The 26,478-nt window shown below is 48.7% G+C and overlaps 1 protein-coding gene across 5 annotated transcripts in view; it reads right to left on the bottom strand.

Annotated features, from left to right (window-relative positions):
- Positions 1 to 4,978: 4,978 nt before the first annotated feature.
- Positions 4,979 to 26,478, bottom strand: part of XG (Xg glycoprotein (Xg blood group)) — a 33,537-nt gene continuing 12,037 nt past the window's right edge. Inside the window, exons 3-11 of one of the 5 annotated variants that reach the window (XM_070603606.1) lie at positions 26,431 to 26,454; positions 22,037 to 22,099; positions 19,831 to 19,893; positions 16,547 to 16,606; positions 14,515 to 14,565; positions 11,922 to 11,963; positions 10,864 to 10,899; positions 8,599 to 8,715; positions 4,979 to 6,563 (exon numbers count right to left, since the gene is read on the bottom strand). In XM_070603606.1, the coding sequence (XP_070459707.1) occupies positions 6,547 to 6,563; positions 8,599 to 8,715; positions 10,864 to 10,899; positions 11,922 to 11,963; positions 14,515 to 14,565; positions 16,547 to 16,606; positions 19,831 to 19,893; positions 22,037 to 22,099; positions 26,431 to 26,454 (473 nt within the window). In that variant the 3' untranslated portion in view covers positions 4,979 to 6,546. The remainder of the gene's footprint in view (positions 6,564 to 8,598; positions 8,716 to 10,863; positions 10,900 to 11,921; positions 11,964 to 14,514; positions 14,566 to 16,546; positions 16,607 to 19,830; positions 19,894 to 22,036; positions 22,100 to 26,430; positions 26,455 to 26,478) is intronic. The other 4 variants (XM_070603607.1, XM_070603609.1, XM_070603610.1 and 1 more) reach the window with 4 other exon arrangements.

The raw sequence follows: 26,478 nt of genomic DNA, 5'->3' as shown, positions 1-26,478 counted from the left end.
TTGTTTATCTCCCCAATTCTGTAGTTACTAATCGGACCCTGGAGAGCACATGGTAAGGCCTACAGTGCACAGCCCCTTCGCAGTCATCCCAAAAATTCTGATCACATCTTTATTCATGATTTATTATCGATGACAACTGTTTTTATGTGCACATGGGTAAAATTTTAATTTATTTTAAAGGTTTGATTTTTTTTCATGTTTTCCCATTAAAATAGAACCTGTATGTGCCTGTTATTGTCATCACTACTCCTCTTACTGGCCTTGGTATTCCTAATGAGAACAGTGTTTATTTTGTTAACTTTCTGAATCACTACCCTTTGACCAATTGTTTGCCATTGGCTTGATGAAATCATAAATCGTTCTCCATTTTCCAAATTGAAAATGTTTCTTTCTGAAAGGAAATAAAACGGGACACCATTTAGCTAAACGAATTAATAAAAAATGATTATGGGCCTCTGCGGTGTCAGCAAATCTAATTTTAAAAGATCTTTGGGGATTTGGGAATTGTAGCATTATCGCTCTTTTGTGAATTTTCAGAATTTTAGTGGTGAAATTTAGTGAAAATTAACATCCGATACTTCCTCTTTTGTTTACTGAATTTGTGAAACTGTCGTGCAGGTTGTTTTAAAAGATTTTCAAGACTATAGAGCTAGGAATAACATATTGAAAAACATGGCATTTATGAAGCTCCAAGCCCTAACACCCCTTAAGCGAAATATATTTTTATTTTTACAAGATACGTATTTTTTCCCTTTACACAAAAGTCGTTAGACTCACAGGACAGCACAGGAGCTCTCATTAACCAAACTAAGGAGCCCACCTCCACTTGCATTTCTGCACCCCAATAATTCCTTTCTCCTCAGCTCCAAGGACTCGTTGGCGTGCAAAAGGGATCAGATGAGATAACATCCAGGGCCTTGCACCGCGCAACGTCCCTTCTGCACAGAACAAAGATCTGAATGCTTTCACCACTCTGCAAGGGCAGAAGGTGAAACACAGCTCTCCTGCGAGCCCAGGGACAACTGTATTTGGTGGGTTCCAAAAGCAATCATCACCTGGACCCCAATGCCTCCGCTAGCTGCAGAATCTCTCACTTTATCCGTCTGCAGGGAAACGGTCCACGTCATATTTTGGACCCGTGAGGCCAAGGAGACGGAAAAGGTGCCACTTCTGCACGGGGCTCCGAGTTGATGGATTTTCGGCAAGTCTGGTGGCACAGGGACAACATGCACAGAGTGGATCTTCAGAGCAGGCTGATAAGACAGGCAACCAGGGGACTGCCCCTCGTCAGAATTCCCGAAGGAAAGTGTTTGGAAGAATCGAAGAAACATCCATTGGGAATGAAATATGCTAAGCGGTCAAGAAGCCGTTGGAAGAGATGAAGATATTTTCAAAGCGCCGCCTACGTTGGGGCCGAGGTGCAAACTATAAGGCACAGAGGCATTCTTTACATCAAGCGAGCGTCTTGAATTGTTTACTATAAAAAGCAACTCTCCTATCAACAGTTTGCCCAGGGTCCCGGTCCCACATCAGAATGGCGAATTTCAGGAAAGCCGAATTGCTCTCTTGTGCCTGTTTTCAGCTTCAGAATAGGAAACAGGATCAGAATACAGGCTTCCGCTCTTTCTACCAGAGCAGCCAGCTTTCCAAAACTCCTGTCTCATCACTGGTTGATGGACGAAAAGAAGAACTGAATGATTCTCTTGAAAGCGAGGCTTAAGCCGCCAATTTTCAAAGGCTAGTTATTAGCCTCGAGTGACTGACTTAAGGATGTTTCAGACCGTCTGAAGGGGCTTAAGTGAAAAAAGAAAAATTCAAGGGCCGTGTGTAAATAGATTAACATGCATTGAAAAGGTGGATGGCTTCAGAGCAAGCATCCGCTTTGGGGGAAGAGAATGGCACGGTTGGCTGCTGATGGTGTTAGAATTCGAATCCTGAAGGAGAGCTGTCGAAATGAGCAGAGCTCCATCTGTGCAGGCTGGAGAGGAGCTTTCATCTCTATTTTGAGGTTCTCCATAGAAAACAGTTGGATGAGACCTGAAATCCCTTCTCTGCGTCACGAGACATTTCAACACGACATTTGTCAACAAATACAAAGAGAGATCCGTGAGACTTAGGAACGCTTGCTTCATTTAAGAGAGCAAGAAAAATAATAGATGGTTTGGAGGAAAATTCCCATCTTCGGGGGTGCGTGGAGGTGCTTTTATAAGAAGCCAAAGGATGCAAAGACAGAAAGGGTAGGTTTAATCACCAAACAAAACGTTAGGAAACGTTTGCTGAAGCTAGAGATCGAGCTTGGGTGGATGGTGGGTCCTTGGAATTGAAGACGAGGGCATGGGAAATGGAAGATCTCCTTGAAGATGAATCACAAGGAGTTTTGAGGGAACTGACTTACGTGCTCAGAGAAATGTGTCCTTAAAATCTGTGGAAGAAAAAGCAAGCAAATCTACACTACATGATCTGAAAGGAGATCAAATAAGAGGCCCATACCCTATTAAAAAGTCTCCAAAATAAACAAGTTTCATTGCAAGTCAGAAAAAAAAGTACGCAATTTGAAAGTCAGATTCCAAAATGTCAACGGAACCATAAAGTCATTAAATGAACCATAGCAAAAAAAAATACATAGATAATGAATTATCCAAGAATATTCAACGTATAGTGAATTTATCATGGAAAAAAAGAGCAGAATCGTTCCAAACCCACTGAAAAAGACCATCCATGCTTGTGGAGCGCTGGACACTTACAGAATCAAAACAAAAAATGTTACAGAAAAACCGAAAAGAACTACTTTTTCCAGCTTTATTGAGATATAATTGCGTGTAACATTGTGTAACTTTAAGGTGTACAGCGTGACAACTTGATACACTTATATGTTGCAAAATGATGCCCACCAGAGCGTTAGCTCCCCAGAACTTATTCATTCTATAACTGGCCCTTCGTACCCTTTGACCAACATTATCCATCTCCCGGGACCTCAGGGCCTGGCCACCGCCATTCAACTCCCTGTTTCTATGAGTTTGGCTTTTTTAGGTTCCACATGGAAGTGAAAAGCAAGATGGACTCACCCTGATGCTCCCCAAGCTGGAAGATGCTATTTTATGGACCGCGGGTGGGGCGTACAGCTTCTGAAAGGGAGGTGGCACGCCATTGGCCAGAGCTGTCACATGACCGCAATGGCCCACAAAGGATGCTGGGAATTGTAGTTCAGTTGGAAAACCACGAGGCCCGGGACAGTGCTGTTAATCCAGAAAACAGACAGAAAGGATTTGGGGGGGTGTGTGTGTTGGGGGGGGCGGGAACCTGCATTCTCTGACACTCGGTGTTTTCCATTAGCGTCTGCAGTTTTGATTTCATGGTCTCGACTTTTGATCTGATTCTCAGAAGTGTCCTATTTATTGCAATGAGCTGCAATCTATTTACATTAAGAAAAATGCTTATTTTAATTTATTTTTCCCCCATGACATCTGCAGCCCTTACTGCCTACCGGGCATGACTTGGAATACTTTTCGTACATCAACTCATCCACCCACAACACAGCTGGGCAAATCCGGGAGTCTTATTATACTCATTTTTCCGATGACGTAACTGAGGCCCAGAGAGGTTGTGTAACTCGCACAAGGTGACACAGCTCAAAAGAGAGGTACCAGGGCGCAAAACCGTAAATTGGGCTTCAGAATACAGAGTTAAATTATGATTGGCCTCGTGCACTATGTCCACAGGCGTGCTAAGTGAAGCTCCCATCATTTCTGAAGTCCGAGATCAAGATGCCAGCCAGGCCATACTCAATCTGAAGACTATTGGCAGGGGATGGGGAGAGGGGGTTCTCTTCCAATCCTCTCTCCCAACTTCTTCGGCTTGTGGTAGCTTCATTCCAAGCTACACGCGGTGTTCTCCCTGCGTTCGTGTCTGTGTCCAAATTTCCCATCTGATAAGGGCACCAGTCAGATTGGGTTGGGGCCACTCCTCTCCAGGTACGACCTCTTCTTAACTAATTCCATTCGCATCAACCTTATTTCCAAAGCAGGTCACGTCCTGAGGCCCTGGGGGTTAGGACTCTAACCTATGAATTTGAGAGGGGACCTAATTCGACCCGTAGCAATATATTAATACAGCGTGTGTGTGTGTGTGTGTGTGTGTGACTTGATCCTCCAAATTTAGGAACCAGACATGATTCAGCAAGACCACATGCTTTCCCCTTTGGTACAACTGGAAAGACTCCCATATGACGGTTTATCCTTGCGGGGAGAAAGGCGTCCTTTTTAAGTGCATGTAGAAAAGTAGGGTTAAAAATGTAGCTGCCCCAGGGGACCTCCTCTTCACCCCTGTAAAATTAGCTTTCTGGCCTCTCTCCATTCCAACATGAAGATTTTCACCCGCTGACCACCGGGCATCTTCAAGGTTCCCAGGAAGAGTGGGTGACTACTGCTTTTTACGCTATGGCATCAATGCCATCATTTCCTTCTTTCAAGTGCACAGAGATGGCAATTTTTCGTGACTTTTGTCCTCTTTTTTGCACGAGAAGAATACCTCACAGGTGGCCTTGGTGACTCCTTAGAAAGATATTCCCCGAGTAATCATCATTCAAGGGTTTCTATTTTCACTAGGTTGAACATGAACCGTTGTTTCCCCCTTGTCATTTGGGTGATTTTTATCCCCTAACTCTGTAACTATCTTTATGTTATGCGTTCATAATCCACTTTGCTCCAAATGGTACCGACGAAAATATTTCTTTCTTTGGAGGATGCCCGTCTGCTTCTTAAACACCTACCGAGTCCCTTGGAACTGAGTGGAGACCATCCCAGAGGCAAACACGCCTCCACGTCCATTTGCACACCCAAAAGACACACAACTCAGTTTAGAAAAGGATTTCTGGGATTCATGCAAAGCTACAAAGTGGCATGATTTTTCAGGCGCTTCCACAGCTGTCTTAGAGTTTTCTGTGCGAAATATAGAAAGGAGAACACACCCCCAGAGCCGATTTTTTTTTTCTTTTACATTTAATTCAAATGACGAAAAGTTGCATACGACAGTTACAGAAAATAGATGAATCTATCTTTAAAAATGCTTCCATTCCACCCCCGTATACACGTACATGTGTGAACGTGTGTGCACGTGCACAGACACACGTATGCTTTTTAACAAGAGTTATATCGAACTCACACTGAAGCTCATATCTGGAAAATGTTGAGTCGGCTTGAGATTTTTTTTTTTTCTCTTTTGAGAAACCCTCTCCAAGAGGTGAGAGGAGGCACAGAAGATTCCTATTCAAAGAGGAAACGCGCGCCCTCTTCAGATTGCTCAAAATCATGCGTGAACGCGTGACGTGGGGCATGCAATTCTGAGACATCTCGTCCGGATCACTTGCATTAAGTCCTTTTTCGATTTGGGAAGCTCTTTCAAACCCTCTCTGCTTTCAGCTCCCTCTTTTCGGAGACCTGGCTCCCCGTCCATAATGAATGAGCACCCAGCGTATTTTGGGATTTCTATGGGTCTCTGTAGGAGCTCCAGACTATGACAAATGCCTCATCCTTGGTTCTGGGTATTTAGGCCAAAGTCTAAACGTTCCATAAACATTCATCTGAGTTGAATCAAACTATACCAATATGCCCAAAGTGGCCTTTTTCCTCTTCCCCAAAGTGTTACTAAAAGAGAAGCAAACAGTTAGTATACTTTTTCAATGTTTGAGAAGACGAGGTTGTCTGCTCCAGCAAAAAAAAGAAAGCGTCAACGAGGGAAAGCAATGCTGATGACTTACAAACAGGTGCCTGCAGAACGTCAGAAACCAAAAATTACGCGAAAAGCCTCAAGTTCTTAAAAATCACTATTTCTACCCTCTATTTTCCAAAAAATACTGAAACCGTAAGATTTCACAGGAAAAAAGGATCCCCAGAGCCATCGCCCGAGGGGGTTTTAACATCAGCGATCCTGTCCTTAAAATGCCAACATCCAGCCTTACTTCCACAGGGAACGATAATTTTGTATGCAGACAAGTGGGAGCCAAAATGATGCCGGAAGTTCTGCGTTTAACGGAAGGAATCACTCATTCCCACTTCACTCGTCACGGTGAACGCCCCGAGGTTTCCGTAGCAAGGGTCAAGCGTCCCACCACCGCTTGTTCGAAACCCCAGCAGCATCCTTCGTCTCTCGGAAGCCGATAGCAGCCTCACGCAAGAGCCTTGCCGTGCTGCCGCCGTTGTGCTTTGTGACGACGTGGACGGCGTTCGGTGTTGGCGTGTAGGACCGCACGAGGTAGTGTAGGAGCTCAGAGCAGAGTCAGAATCTCTCTGTCTAAATGATCGAGCCCACAGATCGAGCGATCCTACTACCCAGGGTCTGGCTGATGTTTAGGAATGCACCACGCCCAACGAATTGGGGTTTTTTGTCACACAGCTCATTGATTTCAAGCAGGAGAGAAAGACACTTCACGGTGGCGGGGGGGGGGGGGGGGGGTGCCAGGAATGAAAGGAACTTTCCGCAGGAGCAATAAACAGGGTACTTGTCTTGACTGAGTTTTCCTCCCAGAGCGATCAGTGGGTCCTGAAGCCCTCACACGTTCTCTGGTTCTGTAAGGGAAGACGGGGTGCAAAACGTCATCATTAGGAAGAGAAAACTCTACGGGTCGATTTTGAAGCATTATTGTCCTTTTTTACTGTTGGCCGTTTGTTAAGGGCTTTGAACGTCTTAAATCAGTTGAGTAATCGTATCTTTTTGGGTAAAACTAATATTTGTATGAACCCCTTTTTGAGACGTGGTCTAAAATAAGTCTTCATAACCTCTGAAGCGGGAGTTATTATTCCCTCCATTTTGCAAAATAAAGGCAAAGCATGATGCCCAAGCGGTCCACTTTAATGGATGGACATCTGTCGCCGTATATGGCCCCGTCCCAATAACTCTGTCCCTACAAGGTGCGCAAGCTTCAGAGCGGGCTGCTGCCTGCGTACAGCCCCACAGGTTGCGCACTGCACCATAGCCTCATAGAGCTGGCCAGTGTCCCGCTACCACCACCCTTCAGGAGAGAGCGGACATCCCTGACCCAGCTTAGGATGCTGGACAGCTGGACAACATCAGCACGACGGCTTGGCGTCACCTTCACTCCCGTCTAGGAGAAATCCCACACGTGGAGCCACCTGCTTCAGAAACTCAAGTAGGGCACAAGATTTCAGCAGGGGCCAGAAAACTCAGAAATCAAGATACGTCGTAACACCTTAATGCAACATTAAAAAAAAAAATCAAAATTAATACCAAAAATATAATCCGCGACGAACAGAATATCAAAATGTGAAATCAAGCCAGGATCCAGTCCGGCATTTGTACATCCGTGCCTCACTTGCCTTTGCTTAAACCCGGCCCTGTGTCTCAATAAAACTTTATTTGTATAAACAGGCGACAAGCCTGCAGGCTGCAGTCTGCTCATCCATTATTATTTCTTTAGTATTGCACTAAAATGTTGCTTATCTCGATGAGTTTGTTGGCCCACGGCCTTACATTTGTGCCAAGATAAACTGCCTCACCCAGTGTAGCCCCTGAGGTCACAGGTTCAGCGTATTTACCGGTCACTGCCGACGATGCGGCCACAATGAATGTGGGCCTTTTCTGTAATGATCAGGCATGTTGCCAGGAAAGCAAGGTTTTTTTTTTTTTTTTTCCATAAATTCTGTTTCCCCCCCCCCCAAACTTTCAGGCTCACCCCAGCCAAGGCGGGTGGTCAGTACCACCCGTCCACCAGCAGAGGGAGGCCACGGGCAGGTTTTAGGATTCTGAAGATGCAAATTCGAAAGAAAAGACCTTTGGAATAACAGGCTTCTGTTTCAGAGCTTCCTCTGCGGACAGAAGGGAGGTGTGGGGACAGATTCAGACCTGGGCGGTCTCGGGACCAAACCTTGAAAAACCCTGAGTTAAAAGTCGACCTGCTGTTTCTGCCATAAAATATGCGTCTCTCTGGTCTGACCCTCCCTTTGTAGAGATGTCTTAAGGGCATCCCTGGATCAGCAGCCGGCCCGTCTGCTCCTAAGGATGGATAACTGGGTGTGATTTTCCCAACCAGGGAGCCCGGATCCCAAGTTGACCCAGAAAGCCACAGCGGCCCCCCACCCATTTCCCTAGAGTCATGCCCAGCCTCTGAATTGCACAGAAAGGTTTACAACGGAGTGGTACTATAATTTTTTTTTTTTTTGAGGCGGGGGAGAGAATCATGCAAAAATTTCAGGTCCAACCCAAATACGTTTCCTGACTCGCTTCTGATTATAATTACACTGCAAACGAAAGAAAACCGTATCAGTTTTGGTTGGATGCCACCCCCTGGTTATCACGCTCCATTCCACGTGAGCATTTTATAAGGTCTTTGGCCGCAAAATCGGATTTCGCACATCAGGAAACTGTTTTAAAAATTAACCAAAGGATAATGCGTTAAAATGCACGCATTGGTTTCTGTCAAGCTCCCGCGTGTCCGTGATAAAGTCTCAACTTAAAACGACTTCTTCACGCAAGGCGAGCTACGCCCGTCGGACTTAACCGGAAGTAACACCGCTAAAGATGCCACAAAGTATTTTTTCTTATCAGGCTTGAAAACTGAAAGAAGAAAGTTGGAGCGGAACTTGCCGTTTGCGTGGAAACAATTCCTCCTCCTGTTGCGTTGGCAATAAGTGGCCACTGTGCCCACCAGCGCCACCACCACCACCGACACGATGGGAGACACGATTTTCGCCACCGTGTTGCCTGCAGGAGTCGAAAAGCAAGATCGTCTGAGAAAAACACGGCCAGCAGGAAACTCTTTATTTTAAACAACTCTGCGGTCCCATCCCTTGACCTCTTCACTCTCAATATTCACCCCCCCCCCAAAAAAGAGGAAATCCACACAGGAATCCTTAGGACGTGATTCTGCTCATTGATCGCATCTTAGCCATCCAGGACGTGCAAGAGTTTTGCACAGGAGAGGCACCTGATGTGTTTTCTATTTATTTGTTTAGCATGATGGATTTGTACCTTTTTAGAATGTTTTCTCAGGCCAAAAAAAAACAGATCCACGGTGGGGGACTTGGTGTGACAAAAATCAACACTCCCCCAAAAAAAGAAGTCATCGTTTCCATTTAAAATAACCACCCACGTCTTAGATCAGGTGGGGCCAAGCACCCGGCACGTCGTAGGCGATGGATAAATGGCGGCTCCATGAATGAGGCGCCATGTTGGTTGGAAGGGCATTTTCACGGAGCCCAGGGATCCAACCCTCATCCGATAATATGCCTCACTTGCCTTCTGCTCTCCATCCTTCCCCTCCATTCACACACCCCGCTCTGCAAGGTGATTGGGTAGCATCCCCCATCAAGAGGTGGGGGCCAGGTCTTCATTCTCTGAATCCGTGATTCAGCCAACAGAACACGGCAGAAGTGAGTCAATGCTGGTTCTACGCCCAGGCACGCATTCTCTTCCTGCTCTCCGCACCCTGCGTGGCGCCGTGTGAGCGAGCCCAGCCCGGCCTCTGGGAGGGACGTGGGCTGATTTTGGCCCGATTGCTGACTCACGTAATCATAATCCTAAGAAATGGTTGTCATTTCAAGCCGCTTTGTTTTGGGGTCTTCTGTTACGTAGCGTAGCTAACGGATACACCTCTTTTGTCTCTGCCGTCTCACGCAAATCAATCAAGTCATGGGCATTGTCACCACCCAATGGTCCTCAAACCTGACCCTTCTCTCAACGCCCACTGCCCGCACCCTAATTTGGTTCACCATCGTCTCCAGTCTGGGTACTTAATCGGTCTTAATGCTGATCTCCATGACCCTTAGCTGGCCCTCTCTGATCCAGGCTTCACATAGGTCTAGATATGGACAGGCTCTTTCCTATGAAGCTTGTATAAAGGGCAGATGTGTCCATTGCTTACCCGGCCAGTCTTGAGTCTTGTCCCTTTCTCCATCACGCCCCCCGACCCTGGCCACACAAATTACTGGTGTAGCCAGGAGCATACCCAGCCTGACCTTGTACCCTATCTTCCCTCCCACCTCACTCTCCGCTCCTGGCTGCTTCCCCTGCATCCTTTAGACTTTGGCTTGGATATCATTGACTCCCGGAAAGCTTAAGGGCCCCCAGCCCACCCCAGTCTAGGATTCGTCGCTTCTGTCTTGCCACAAGACCCCATACGTCCCAACAAACCACATGTCAGACCTGCCTTTCTGTCTTTTCTTCACCCCTCCTGCCCCACAGAATAATCCAGCGACTTGCTAAGAATACACCCAAGAAAGAGTGACGCTGAGGCTCTGCTTGTGCGTTGGGACTCAGGGGGTGGAAGCCGCTTTCAATCACTTTCTTCTCCCACGGTATTGATGACTTACAAAATCCTCCCGGTTGGGCGGGCAGGTTCACTTCCAACCTCAACAGAAACGCCAAATCGTGAAGGGGCTGGGCCTCACTCTCCCAGCCACACACGACAAAAAGTCCACCCCTCCTTTCTTAGACCTGCGATGGGGCTGGCCATGCGCCGTTGGGGTTTCCTCTAGGGTCGAATGTCCTTAACTTCCTTCCCCTTCTGCCTCTTGGCCTCAAGTTGGTACCGGTCAACGAAAGGGGGGGGGGGGGGTCCTCAGTGGCAGTGAGAGCGGGCCAAGAACCCCAGCTCTGTTCTCAAAGCTACGAGGCATCTTCCAGCCTGAGAACAGATCCTGTCTCCTCCTCTGAGCCCCCGCGGAACCGATCCCACCCCAAAGGGCAGGCGTTTTTGATCACGAGCTTCCTCACAGACGCGAAATCTGTAAGCGCTCCGTGAAAGTCCCTAGGTTGAAACAATAACCTGAACCCACAGTGGCCCTGCCCACAGGGATGCACGACACACGGGTGCTCTTAGTAAAGATCGGGGAGGCCGCGCCAATCGATTACCGTATTGGGTGCCGTACGTGGAATATCCGCCTCCGCCTGTAAGAGGAAAAAGCACGGAGTCATTCGTGTTTTCGGCAGAGTGTGTTGCTGCCGTCTATTTGCCAGGCAGTAAGGGGAGGCTGAGGATGCGGCAACGAGCAGAGCTGAGAAAAATCTCTGCTCTCACGGAGCTGACCTTCCGGTGGCGGACGGGGACAGAAGTCAGCGTCAGGAAGGAGGGCTGTAGGCATCACATCCCACGATGAGGAGTGGAATGGGGCAATGACGGGAGAGTGGAATACGGCTTTCATCTCAGGGGTCAGGAATATACGCACATGTGCAACGCACACAGGCACACACGCACAGGCACACCCATGTGGACGTGCATGCAGAATTCCACGTGCACATGGGAACATATGCACACAGGTGCACACTTCCACACGTGTGCACACGCACACACCCACACGTGCAGTGTATGTGTGAACATGCATGCACATACAAACTCCATGCACACACGTGAAAACATCTACTCGAACGCACAGTGTGCACGCGCATACATACGCATATGCACGTGCAAGTCCACACCTACATGTGTGCACATACATACAATACACAGGCACACAGACACACATGCATAAACAGATGTGCACATGCATGCACGCAACCACACGTGAGCATACACACATGCATACACATACACACCCATAAACACATGTGCATGTGTATGCACACATCTACACTCAGGCACGTATGCACACACGCATGCACAAGGTACGCATATGCACACACACGCACAGGCACACACATGTATGCACAAATATGCATGCACACACACACACACACACAATAACACCTATACACGAGCCTTAGTCCCTTTCAAGAATTTAAGGCAGCATCGAATGCAAAACATATTCCCGCAGCTTCAGTGCCCCAGGGGGACACAAATTAGAGACCCAGCTGGTCAGCGAGTCACCATGCAGGAGACAACCAGACAACGAGACACCAGCGCCCAGGCAGAGAGTTAGTTCTGCGGAAGGAGCGTGCCTCCTCACACAGCTGTTAGGAAATCATTCCTTTACCATAACTACTTCCACCCGAGCTGGATCTATAGCGCCCTCTTCCTGCAGGAGAGAAACATCTCATGAGATGGAAGATAATATGCTTGGGGGAAGTCTCGATGACATCTGGAAAGGAAGGGCCAGTGCAAAAGCCAGCATCCCGGAAGCAAGATGTCGTGCGGGGCTGCCAGGATTCCCCCCCGCCCCGCCCCGCCCCGGGCTCTCCCCATGCAAAGGGAATGGGTGCAGTCCTACAGGGAGACTGGCGGCTGAGCTCGCCCTGCAGAGCGATGGGGCTCTGCTAACGTCCTTGAGAATGTGTGGTGACCGGGGCACGTTGCACGCCCATCGCCGAACACTGGGCGCTCCACATAGCCTGTGTGCAGACACCGTCTCTGTGCAGTCAAAAGCAGCCCCCAGCCGATGGCGGTGGGGACGGGACCACGACAGAAACACAGGCTATAAACGGGCATCACAGCCGGTAAAAATAAAGGAGATTTCTCGATGCATTCTTCTTGTGTCTTGAGGGCAATTTTTAAAGAAAGGTTTCAGATGAAAACAAAATGCTTGGTGCTAATTTTGTTAATTTTGAAGGGGATGAGAAGAGGAGATGAGGACACAGACACGCACAGAGGGACGACCACGGGAGGACACGGGGAGAAGATGCATCCACACGCCAAGGAGAGGCCTCAGGAGGAACCAGCCCTGCCCGCGGGAGGAGGGGACCTGCCAATCACGTTTTGCAGCCTGGCAGGGAGAAGCGGCATGACTCACCCAACCGTTGCTTAACCGCAAACCTCGACGCTAATCTGAGGGCTGATTCACAGCCTCGCCCAGCTCCGGGCCAGAGAACGGGGGTCCCCACAGGGACAGGAGCAGATGGGCCTTTCAAGTGCCGCACGTGAAAATGAGCGTGGCACACCCCCACCCCCCACCCCCCCAAAAACAGTGCCATCACCCCTGTGTGCCACACGGGCTTGGTCCAGCTGCCATTTGCGCTCGGCCCCACGCACGAGCACGGGATGCTTTGCAGAAGCTCGGCCCCCGGGATAAAACATCATCCTGACGGGTAAGCATTCATCCCCTCGGGAGCAGGTCCCCAAGAAATGGGTGGCTCCTGGAGCACAGTTCTGACTAATTTCCTGAGAAAACATACAGAAACCCGCAGGGTTCCCGGGAACACTACCGGAGGGGTCCTTTCTCTCCGACTTATGAATCAGGCAAAGAACACAAAGACACGCCCTAGAAAAGATCCGTACGGAGCGAGGCTCTTCAGAGACGTGTTTGTAGGGTACAAAGTTGCCCCTGAGCGGGGCATTTCCCCAGGCCGGAGGGATGTGGGGGCTTCTGACAATAAAACGCTCCACGTGGCTATTTATAAAAATATTGAATTGGCTTTTGCCCCTCCATTCAGTCGGAAGAGGATGACGGGAGCATCGCCTCAGCACGTTGAGTTTAAAGTGGATGGTTCTTGAGCGGGACATCAGCTGTCCCACGCTGAGCTTGTGCACCTTGTAGGGTCACCTATAGGGTGACAGACGTCTATTCCTTAAAGACGAGTGTTTCAGCATCATGCCTCGCCTTTATTTCGTAAACTGGAGATAAAAATAACTCTCGCTTCAGAAGTTACAAAGATTCAGGGGACCCACCCCCCATTCCCAAAAGGACAGCACATCTTGTCAAAGCCATAGAAATAGGGGTTTTAGTCACTCAATTCATGGAAGATGCTCAAAACCCTTAGCCAACGGCAAACAGAAAACGAAAATCACGGCAAGGCTTTAAAATCAATCCACAGATTGACGGATGAGGGAAGGGCGTCAAAATCAACCAAATTCCAGTTATAAAGTAAAAAAGTCCCGGGGACGTCACGTCCAGCACGGAGACTAGAGTTGACAATTCTGTGTTGCGTGTTGGAAGGTTGCTTAGAGTAGATCTTAAAAGTTCTCATCACCATAAAAAAAATTTCTAGCTATGGGTGTTGATGGGTGTTGACTAGATTCTCCACGATGATCGTTTCACAATAGATACAAATATATGCAATGTGTTCGATATACAAACATCGAATCATTCTGTTGCGCACCGGACGCCAACAGGATGTTACATGCCAATTGTATCTCAATTAAAAAAAAAAAAATCAATCCACAGAATTTTCTTTTCCCGGCTATGACATTTGGCTCCCCATCTTCCCTTCCAGAACCAGAGAAGGGCTCAGGACGGCAAGAGGCGCTGGTCACTCTGAGAACGGCCCAGTGAAGACAAGAAGCCCGTTTATCCCTCCTGCGGAACGTTCCTTTGCTTCTTAGCGTAATCCACCCCCCTCACAAGGAAGCCCTAATTCCTTGGATCTTGTCTCTCTAACGAGTCTTGGGTTCCATTCCTGTTTCTTTCTACCTGGGTGAAGGTGGGTGGGGGCGGCCCACGGACCCCGGGACAGCAGAGCCGGGACAGGCCGGAAGGTCAGTGCAGAGACGGCGGCTCAGAAGAAGGCGCCCGCAGAGAGAGAGCCCCAGCACCCAAGACCCCAGCAAGAAGATATTATGAGGAATGCATCTTGGAGGTCTGGACGTTCTGCCCCGAGCCCGCCGCCCACCCCGGGCCCCAGGGTGGGGTGTACCGTGTGTGCTTCCGTAGCCGTCATAACCCGGGTGGTGGCCGCCGCCGCCTCCTGTGGGAGAGAAGGTGGACATGAGAGATGCTCTGGCTGCGGAGCGTGGGGTCCCGGCGGGTGTCCACGTGGGTCAAGTGATGGCGCCGAAGCCACACCCGAGAGTCACCCCAGAGACGGCCTCATACAGCGGCTAAGAGCAGGGCCCACCGGGGGACGCCCAAGGGTGCCCCCCAAAGTCACAGGTTCCCAGTGGGAAAACTCACACCAAGACGAGCCCTCTGGAAAGCTCTTTGCCTTCAGAGGACACAGACGCACCCTGAGGGCTCCAAATTAACGCAGGCACGTCCCCCTCCTGCAGATTCGCGAGGGGGCCGGAGACCCAAATACAGAATCGCCTTTACCAGAAGGAAGATTGGGCAGACCATCCCAAGCATAAATGTTCCTTATTAGAGACTAGGCATTCTCACTTTTTCCCTGATCCTCGCTGAAACAACCTTTAAGACAAAGCTGTTTCTTTATTGCATTTAAACATTGCAGAAAAGATGACCGGATGCAGACGACAAATATGCCCCTTGAAAGGGGGATCGGGGACAAGGCCCTTAACTCTTCCGAAATAAAATCGCAGCTCTAAGGAAGTGAGACGCCTCACATTCTGGAAGATAAAGCCTCGTGTGTTATCAGTGGAGCCCGGCATTGCTGCAACTGTCTGCTAAACGACCTGGGAGTTTATTTACGTGTGAAGAATTCCAGGCAGCTGCTCACAGGCCGATTCTAGAGAAGACGTTACCTTAGGAGTCTTATATATGCAGATATGGGTGTGCATGACGGTATATGCCCGTGGATAGACAGATACATGTATATGAAGATACATATGTATAGAGACACTTATATGTAAAGATAGATCACAAATATAAACAGGTGTACACGTAAATGTATATAAAATATGAATACAGTCCTATATAAAGATTTACATAAATGTGTATATATATAAACATATATGTAGACGCCCATATAAAACTATATAAAGATATGCATATAGAAACACACATGAATATATAATATATAGAGACATATATGTATGCACGTATATAATACACACACATACGCATACATATAGAAAGGCATATATCTACATAATTTTATAAAAGTGTGTAGATAGAAACACACATATAAATATATATATACACATACATGTATAAAAAGGTGTATATACAAAGGTATATATATATAAATACAAAGATAGACGCAGCAACATACATATATAAAAGAATATATATATACACATGTATGAAGATATATATGTTTATATAAATAAAGGTATATAAATCAAGATGCTATATTTATACATACATAAGTTATATACATGTGTATATATATAAAGGTATATATATATATAAAGGTGTATATATAAAAACGCATAAACATATAGACACATAGTCGTATAAGCGTGTATATACACCGAGAGAGAGATACATAAATACAGAGATTTATAGACAGAGACAAGATCTTCGTTGTTTCCACCACAGAAACGAACCGATGGTTCTGTGACAAGATGGTGGTGATCATACGTCAATATATACACGTACCAAATCGACACTTTCTACCCCTTAAACTCACACGGTTATATGCCAATTACGTCTCAACAAAAGCAAATTTAGAAGAAGCTAGAGATACCTATACAAAGGTGTACATATATGCACACATCTCTATAAAGACACGTGCACAAATATATGGAGAGGCAAGTGTGCACACGCTTGTAGGAAGGTGTGTGTACACACAGGTCCGTGCAGATACACGCACACACACGTGTACGTTTCTACGGAGACAAACACCACTTTTCAATGGAATCTGTCCCATTGCCAGCTTACGCCCACACCACAAACCCCCAGTGAGGACATTCCCATGGGCCTCACCCCATTGGACGTTGGAGGGGTGAGCCCCACACCCCCACCTTCCTATTGGGTTGACCTTGCACCCAGGCCCGGTCCCGTGGCCTCCCACCCGGTCTCCAGTCAAGTCAGAGAAGCCCCCCACATACCTGCTGGCTGCCTGGGTCTGGGTGGGTATCGGCCATCACCGCGGTCCACGTCTAAGAAACCTGTGGGGCACAGCACAGGGCCGGTCCTAAAGTGCTCTCCAGACGGCCCTCTTAAACCCCAAGCCCCCGTGAGGGGCACGGGGCAGCTCATGGAGAACAGGGTTCCGGCCCCCGCAGGCCCTTTCCAGGATGCCAGGGCCGCCGGGGACCAAACCTGCAAGTGTCCGCAGGGCCATCGGGGTGCACTGGCCACCCTGCCTCCTCCCTCTGCGGGGAGCCCACCAGCCTGGGAAGGGAGATGGATAGGACAGCCCCCTTATGATCTGAGAGCTTGAAAAGAAATGCAACCCCGAGAGGAAGGCAAGATGGCCCTTCGTCGCTCGCGCCACCCTCTCCGCTCCCTCCCGGCCACCCTTCCTGCCTCAGCCCCCTGCTAAGATGACCTGCACCCGGCACGGGGTCCCATAGATTCCATATTTACCCATCTGTTGGTTCCTCCGCCCCCACCACCCCACATGGGGACACAGTCCGTTTGGACACCAGGCTCGGAAGATGGTGAGACTCAACTAAACGCTTTGCAATTCATGAGCAAGAGGTGGAAGCAACCCAAGTGCCCGTCAATGGGTGAATGGATAAAGAAAATGTGCCATATATATATATATATATATATATATATACACACACAATGGAATACTACTCAGCCACAAAAAAGACGAAATTCTGCCCGATGAAGAGATCGAGCCCGGATGGTCCAATGCACAGGTGACATCCTGGACTTGTGACTGGCGTCTGAAGGGGGGTTATCTGGTGGAACTGAGCCGTCCCCCTATGGAGTCCAACACCGTCTCCAGGTAAATGGCATCAGAGTGGAGCTACCCACTCAGTGGTGTCAGAAAACACACCCACCAGAGAGACCCCGGAAGTCACCCATCGGTTCCCATTTGGGAAACTGCCATCTGGTTACCTGTGCCCTCCAGGATTTCCCTGCCCGATTCTCGGTCTCCTTTCTCACATCCTGAGCAGCCGTGTGTGTTTTTTTTTATGATTTTTTTTCAAAATAGGACCCAATTTCGTACGCAAAACGGTCCACGAAGCTCCCTTTCGGGTTTAGCCGCGGTCATTTCTAAAACTCTGCTGGGCACCCAAAGGTGGAGACTCTTTTCCGGAAATGTCGACGTGCGAAGTTTGGCAAAGAGGGGGCGTAGTGATTTCAGCCCGGGCTGCCCGCCGGAGGGTGCAGGGGAGAGTCCGTAATTTGGAGTCAGAATAAACCTCAGGGCCTTTAGGGGCGGGGGCGAGCCTGTCCGCTGAGCCTGGCTGCTGGACGTCAGCAGCACTGGGGGTGGAGCAAGATAGCAGCACCCACGGCCAGCGATGGTCGTCCCAGGCAGGGACATGCTCTCTACTCCTATTGGCCTGAAGCCACTGCCCTGGGGCCCCTGGGTCCCCCGCACCCATTCTCCATCTGCATCCTGCAACCACAGGAGGGGTCCTAGGGGAGACGCCAGCCTTAGGATCCGAGCTGTGCCCATTGCTGACGCCCCTCAGATGCCCACAGCCAACTTCAGAGTTGGAAGATGTGGACCCAGAGGAGAACCAGGGGAGGCCCACAGGGCTGTGGGGGGGGCCTGGGGCTGCAGAGGAGCATTCAGGACCGTGCCTGCCAAATTCTGAGGGTCAGGAGGCTCCTCCCCGTGGAAGGTGGCCGACGGCTTGGATGCATTAAAACTACCTGCTTCGTCCCCAAGAGCCAAAAGATGCTGCCAGGATGCACCCGAGAATGATGACAGCCCCATGGCTCTGAGCATCCTCTCGGCAAAACTTCCCACGGTCTCCTTTTCGTACCACCGAGTCCAAATGGCCGCTCTATTTTCCAAAGGCGTGTGTCAAGGACCCAGCTACTTGGGGCCTGCAGGAGCTCCAAGAGGATCTTCTCCTCCTGGTTTGTGAGATGCATCGTTACTTCCGGGTCTCTCTTGGCTCTCCAAATTCACTCCTTAGAGAAATGATTCCGTCTTTGTCCGTCTCTAGATGCCCAGCCCTCGCATCGGGGGTAAAAAGCGTGCCACTGGGGCTTATTAAAAGTGTGAAATGCGAACGGCGGGTGAGGGTCCTCTGCTTTTTTTCCCAGCAAGAATCGGTCCGTCAGCAAAGCCCTCCCAGGACCGTGGGGAGCCCCCAACCACACGGCGTCCCTAAACTTGTCTTCTGAAGCAGAAGACGGGGTCGCATCTGCAAGCAGATGAGACTCAAGGCTCTGGAGAGCTCAAGACATCTATTGTATTTTGTTTAAAGGAGTGTTTCTGAAACATCATTGAAAACAGAAGGGCCTGGATGAGGACCCTTATTCACACCCTGCAGCACGTGTGAACTCCAAAGCCAGAGATTTTGGGGGGTGGGGGGGGGGGGACGAGGGGCCGTTTTGGAGCATTCTAGCAAATGGAGTTTGCTGGAAGGGGTTCGGGGGTGAGTCCACCGTCAGCTCAGGCATCTTTCACGAGGCTGATCTTTATCCAGAACCCACTGTGTACAGCGCCAGGCATCGCTCAGGGGAGACAGCATGGAACGAAAGGCAAAACTCCATGCCCGCGTGCAGCTTTCCTTCCCATTCAAGGGAAGCAACTGAAAACAGTTGCCCGGCCTTGCATATTAGTTTCAAGGGCTTCAGGGCAAGGGGATTCAGAGAAAGGGATAGTGGGGGCCGGTGGGACATGTGGGGATCACGATGTAGGATCTGGAAACAGACCCCCAGGGCGAGACCTGCCAGAGCGGGGAGGCAATCCCGCTCAGACAGATCCATCAGTCGTCCAGTTGGCTGTCACCGAAGAGTATTTGGGACCCTAGGAATTTCAGGCCCAAACAATGGAGAGAATCAGCGACACTCCCCGATGCCAAAGGAGGTTGAAATTAGGACACCCAGCACGTGTTAGCTTTCTCCAGCGCCCATCGGCCTGCACACACGTGTGCCCACGCCGTGGAATTATTGCAATTCTTCCACCTTCGCGGGCCAGCATCCCTGTCCTGAGTGGGCTCCCCCTCTCGTGCACGATTTCCAAAATTTCACGCAAAACGCTGCAGGAACTCGGGCACAGCGAAGAAAATAAAACATGTTGGCCACCCATCTTCCCCCGGGTGCTGGTGGGGAGCAGAACGGATTCCTCAGAACAGAACCTCCGAGAATTTCAAAAGCGACGGGTATTTCCCCACCGAGGATGGAAGGTCACGACCTGAGATGGTAAACGGCCTCCTGACACTGAAATGCGTCCCACGCTCACGGCTCTTACCTCCACCGCTGTCGGAACTGCCGGGATGCGGGCGAGGCGGTGGCTTCGGTGGGGGGTAAATATCTGTTGGCAAACACCAAGGGGGATTTTAACAAAAGAGCGAGATCTTTCGGCGATGAATCAGCCACACGATCATCCTAAAGGGACTTCTTGTAAATCTACCAGCTGTCCGTCAAGTCACCGGGTGGAGAGACCTTGGAGAAGGGTCTAGAATGGTCCTATGCCCATTTCTCCACGATTGCTCATCCACAATGGCCTTCCTTGCACAATAGAACATTCCAGAACTCCACACTCATATGCAAAGGACTTGTCACCCCTGCTTGCAATTTACATTTACAGGTGCCTGGGCTAGCCTGGGCTAGACTGGGCTAGCCTGTGGCAAGCACGAGATTCAAGGACGGCTTCCCCTCCTCTATCACAGCTCCCGCCAGGTTCCCACCAGCTTGCTTTCCCCCGTTTGGTGAGGAACGCCTTGGGTTTGCTCCCTGCCTGAGCCAAAAAAGACTCCGCAGTCTGACATCAAATATAAACGAATAATTTGGTAAGACACCCTGCCCCTGGCCGCTGGGTTGGAGCAAATCGTGAAAATACACCCCGGAAAGCACCATCCCTGTTCGCTCTGGATGCATCGGCAGCTCCAGCCATGAGTCACCCGAGAGAGTCACCTCCCATGCCTGGCAGTACCCCCCACGCCCCAGGGTGGATGACTCGGCCTGGTGCTGGCGGTTCAGCTTACGGGATGGCTCACGTTTCCAGTTCTCAGGAGTCCCGCCCTTGGCGGCGGGCCCCAAAGATATTGGAGCAAGAAACACTTTCCATGACGGATTCCCATTGGTACCTCGCAGAGGAGTGGTGCTTCTTGGGACAATCATTTAAAAAAAAATACTGGGAGGAAATCATATGAGCAAAAGCTGTGGAATTGGGGATGTCGATTATGGAGGAAAAGAAAAATAAGGAAGACGAAATGTTGACTTCACCATCTCATAACTAGTACTGTTAATCTAAGTGTGGCTTTCCAGTGAGCTAACAGCTTCCTCGGACCTTAGTCTTTATTTTTACTGACCCCTTCCTACAAGGAGATAAATTCCCATCCATCTAAATGCCAGGGCAATCTTCCAGGAAACTTCTAGAAGCTTTCGACTTAGCTGGCTTCATGCTGCTCCATCTTGTCCATCAGGTTTTAGGTTTTTAGGGTGATTGAATTGCTGAGAGCTCTATCAGCCAGTATTTCCCTTTTTTTAACTTTTTTTTTCTTTGCTGAGGAAGATTGGCCCTGAGCTAACATCTGTTGCTGGTCATCCTCTCTCTCTCTTTTTTTTTTTCTCCCCAAAACCCCAATACATAGTTGGATGTTCTAGTTGTCGGTCCTTCTAGTTCTGCTATGTGGGATGTTGGCACAGCATGGCCGATGAGCGGTGTGTAGGTCCCCACCCAGGATCCAAATGCAAACCCGGGCCTCTGAGCAGAGTGTGTGAACTTAACCGCTTAGCCACAGGGCTGCCCCTTTCCCCATTTTTTTTGTTTTGTTTTTGTTTTTAAAGAAATATACGGGAGCAGTTTCTGCCACCTTTTAGAAACCACAGAGAAACTGGGGGTAAATGACATAAAATGCACCGGGCAGGGGAGCTTTCTTGAACAGGAAAGCCAAAGCTATCAGGAGCTCTGCCAACAAGCTGGACAAACAACTTGTCCTCCAGCCTAATTAACAACCCATCACGTGAACCCACAGCGTCCTCTGAGGACGCCCTACTTTCCAGGTGTCAGAGCACCGGGAAAATGCAATTACTGGTATCGGTTCAGTCTCCCACGGACCGTTGGCCGTTCCTTGCAAGGCCAGCTGTGACTTATTTCAGAAGCGGCCATGTGAAAACTCCCGGTCAAGAAAAGCCAAATTTCTGGGGCCGGCCCGGTGGTGCAGCGGTTAAGTTCCCACATTCCGCTTGTCGGCGGCCCGGGGTTCACCGGTTCGGATCCCGGGTGTGGACATGGCCATGCTGTGGTAGGCGTCCCACATATAAAGTAGACGAAGACGGGCATGGATGTGAGCTCAGGGCCAGTCTTCCTCGGCAAAAAAGAGGAGGATTGGCAGCAGATGTTAGCTCAGGGCTAATCTTCCTCAACAAAAAAAAAAAAAAAAAAGGAAAAGAAAAGCCAAGTTTCATCTCCAACCAGGTTTGCAACGAGTCTGAATGCTGAGAATTCTTACTTCCGCTGTTGTCGGGCATCCCAGGCTGTGGGTGATAAGGGGGTTTCGGCCTCGGGTGGATATCTGTGGGGAAAACAGCATTGTGTGTTTAGAAGAGCAAAATATCCTTCCGGCACGAGCAGCCTATGAAACAAGAGCATCAGCCGCATCGTAGATTTTACGTATTATTCACATGGGCTGTTCATGGTTTTATAGATGATTGTTGACCGGCTAAAAGTCGCTTAGCCACTAGGAGGAAAACCTCAAAACCTGAAACTGAAAGCATCACACACACACACAGAGTCCTTTTGTCCTGGAAGCTAATTTTCGTGCAAGAAGACGGCAGAGTAGCTGCTTGCAACACGGCGGACTGCGATTCGAGGGGAAGATCTTGGATTCATTTACCAAAATAGTGACACCTGGTTTCCTTTGAGCCCCTCCTCCCACCTCCTTCCCGGAGAAAAAGAGCGCAACACGATTCTACAGTCAGTGGGTGCCCCCCCTCCCAAAGCAGCTTAAAACGTGACTATGGAAGTAGGCGCCCATAAATGAGGCATAGTTTTTTGGGTGCATTTTCCAATTGACGTCAATATTGTCTTATTCTGCATGTTTCTCTCTCTCTTTTAACGGCTTCTTATATATATATATATGGGGAGAGATGATTGACACGTGACATTGTTAGTTGGGGGTGTACGAAACAACGGCTCGCTATTTGCATATGTTGAGAAAGGATCATCACAATCAGTCTAGCTAACGTCCGTCCGTCCGTCCCAGGGCCCGGCCCGTGGCCGAGTGGTTAAGTTCGCGCGCTCCGCTGCACTGGGCCGGGATTCGCCGATTCTGATCCTGGGCGGACCTGGCACCGCTCCTCAAGCCACGCTGAGGCGGCATCCCGCAGGCCACAACGAAGAGGACCGCAACTAGGACATACAACTATGCCCTGGGGGCTTTGGGGAGAAGAAGAAAAAAAAAAAAGGAAGATTGGCAACAGATGCAAGCTCAGGTGCCAATCCTTAAAAAAAAAATAAAATTCCCATCACCACGCATAGTTACAAAACAGCTTTTTTTTTCTTGTGATGAGAGCTTTTAGGATCTCCTCTCTTAGCAACTTCAGCGCTGAGATATTATTAACTACGTTTATTTTATATTTTGACATGCATTCATTCTGATGCACACAGACCTACTTCTTTCAGATCAACAGCTCCACTGCCTGATTCCACAATGGCCAAACTGATGACCATTTCACTGTTTTGGGGTTTTTTTTTTTTGTTTTTTTGCAAACAATGGTGCACCCCTCGGTTCCCTGCTTTTCTCCTCGTGCGGAACAGCATGAGGTGTGGCTGGGTGTTTCCTGGAAGCTGAACTGGTTGGGGGTGGGGAGGTGGGTATGCTGGTATTTAAAAGGCTCTTCAAGTCATTTTTTGGGGTTATCACCCCACCAGCAAGGTTTACGCAAATCGTTGTTTCCAGACCTTGAATCCATTGGGATTGGTTTGCATCTGCCTTTCTCTGAATGTGCATGACCTCGAGCGTGTTTTTCTTACAAGCGTGGTTTCCTGTTTCTGAGCTGCCTGCACCCGGCCCCTCGGCACGGCTGTTTGGATTTCTTAGAAGCAGCATCTACATATTTTGTACATGAAACCTTTGCTGGCTATGTGAAGGGCGTAGAGCCTCTTTTAGCTATTCCTAAAATTTTAGCATCATCTAATTTTCCAATTTTTAAAAGTCTGTTGCTTTCGGGATCTCACCTCGGAAAATTCTCACGACCCTGAGGTCGTAAGACACGTCCCTCTATTTTTGCAAAACTTCTAACGTGTTCCTTTTCACGTTTAGGTTTTTCATCCAGCTGCCGTTTATTTGTAAGGATTGCAGGACGTTGCGATTTAATTACTTTACCCACAGGAGCAGCCAAATGTCCCAGCCCGGTGCACGTGGAATCATTCTGTCCCCACTGTCTTGTACCTATGACCCGTCCTGGGCACCAAGTTAGAATTCGGTCCAAAGTCCATTTCCAGCCCCTCTGAGCTGGTTCATTTCTCTGTCTGCCTCCGAGCCCCTGAGTGTCCGTCCTTCCTCCACTGACCTGCCACCCAGCCCTGGTCATGCATCCGACGTCCACCTGCCCAGAAGCTCTATGTCCGGGCTTTCCGGTCTGATCCGACGCTCAAAAACGTGTCCATCCCGGGACCAACGACATTCTGTCCTCCTAACTAAATTAGCTGTGCTATAACCGTCTACACTGCGCGAGGCGGGAAGTCCGAAAAGAATAACAACTAAGAATATATGGTCACAATGAGACATCCCCTCACACCTGTTAGTATGGCGATTATCAAAAAGGCAAGAGAGAACAAGCGTTGGAGAGGACGTGGAGAGAAGGGAACCCTCACGCACTGCTGGTGGGAGTGCAAACTGGTGCAGCCACTATGGAAAGCAGTGTGGAATATCCTTAGATAATTAAGACTAGAACTACCATATGACCCAGCTATCCCACTGCTGGGTAGTTATTTATCCAAAGAACTTGAAACCAATAATTCAAAGAGACTTCGGCACCCCTATGTTCACTGCAGCATTATTCACACCAGCCAAGACTTGGAAATAACCTGAGTGCCCATCGATGGAGGAATGGATGAAGAAGATGTGGTACATAGACACAAGGGAATACTACGCAGCCAGAAAAAAGAAGGCAGTCCTGCCATTTGCAATAACGTGAATGGATTCTGAGGGCTTTATGCTGAATGAGATAAGCCAGACGGAGAAAGACAGATACCGTACGGTCTCACTTGTATGTAGAATCTAGAAAAACCAACAAACAAATTCATGGCTGCCGAAAACAGATTGGTGGTTCCCAGAGGCCGGCTGGGGGGGCGGGCAAAATGGGTGAAGGTCGTCAAAAGGAAATAATCCTAAAAAAAGAATGTGTTGTTTAGGTACACACATCTAAGATAAAACAAAATGAAAGAAAGTGAGGGAAATCACCCATAAAAATTCTGTATAGTGTTTACCTTTGATGAGGGGACAGGAAGAAAATTTCTAGGTAGACACATGTTACCGCAAAGTATGGGTTCTTGAATTCATCACTAAATTAATTATAGTATGAAAAGGCTCTGCCTGCACAAAGATGATGGGGGGGCGTGAAACAAAGATTAAAGTTTGTCCAAATTCTGTGCAACTGTATATATCTTTGACTTACACTTTTTATCTTATTTACTTCTATGATAATTAATGTACATTATTGCTACTTTTTTAATTTTTTTCTCCTTTTCTTTTTTTTAAATTCTTTCCTGAACTCTATTTAGTTAATCAAGTCTACCTTATTCTTCATTTTTTTCTCCTCATCTCATGCAGGAATTAAGCATTCAACTTCTATTTTGAACAAGAGTATTCGAGTTTTAAAATGTCGAAATCCAGCAATGCTGGGTTACTTGCGCTGGATTCTCCTTCTCGACCTCCCTGTTACCGTTTCCTAGTATTTAACTTAAGAGTTTAATTGCATTTTCTTGTTAAAAAAAAAAAACCAACTCATTGACTTTAACAGTTGATCATCATTTAGTTTTACCAACATCTTAGTCCCTACTGCTTTTTGCATCCACTCTACCCTTCTGGGTTCAGATTCCTTCTTACTGAAGTACCACTTGGAAGTTCTTTCAGTAAGACTCATGAGGGGACCAGGTTCCCTCCATGCAAAGGCAGGCTGCCATAGGGACAGGACAACTATTTTTAAATTTCCTGGCTGGAAAAGCCTATTCTGGACATCTCATATAAATGAAATCACACACTATGTGACCATTTTTTGTCTGGCTTCTCTCCCTGAGCATCATGTCCTCAAGGTCCATCCACGTTGTAGCCGTGTTAGTGCGTCATCCCTTTTCATGGCTGTGTAATATTCCATTGCGTGGATGGAGCACATTCTGTTTATCCTTTCGTCCATCGATGGACGCTAGGGTTGTTTGCACCTCTCAGCTATTAGGAATAGTGCTGCTATGAACATGTATGTTTATGCTTTTGTTGGAATCCCTGTTTTCAGTTCTTTCGGGCCTGCACCTAAGAGTGAAATCGCTGGATCGTGGGGTAACTCTACGTGAAAATTTTTGAGGAGCCGCCAGACCGTTTTCCACAGCAGCTGCACCATTTCCCACCCCCGTCGGGAGCGCGCGGGGGTTCTGATTCCCCCACATCCTCGCCACCACTCGTGATTTCCCATTTTTCGGTTCTAGCCGTCCTCGTAGGAATATAGCAAAGTCTGGGTGTGATTTCGATTTGCATTTCGCCAGACTAGGGTTCATTTAGCATCTGCTAACGGGAGATCACTTGCGCCTCTTTCACGTTCTCCGAGACCCCATATCCTCACGGACCCCCTCCAAAAACACCAGCTCCAGGGCGTGGCCTCGGTCCCGCCCCGCCACGTCGTCACTCACCTGAGCTCGGCTTCTTGGTGGGTTCTGCGGACGGAGAGAGAAAACACA

This window comes from Equus przewalskii, chromosome X, assembly GCF_037783145.1.
Source record: "Equus przewalskii isolate Varuska chromosome X, EquPr2, whole genome shotgun sequence".
In the NCBI taxonomy this organism is placed as follows: Eukaryota; Metazoa; Chordata; class Mammalia; order Perissodactyla; family Equidae; genus Equus; species Equus przewalskii.
Note: the sequence above shows the minus strand (reverse complement) of the source record. Positions and strands in the feature narration are given on the sequence as shown.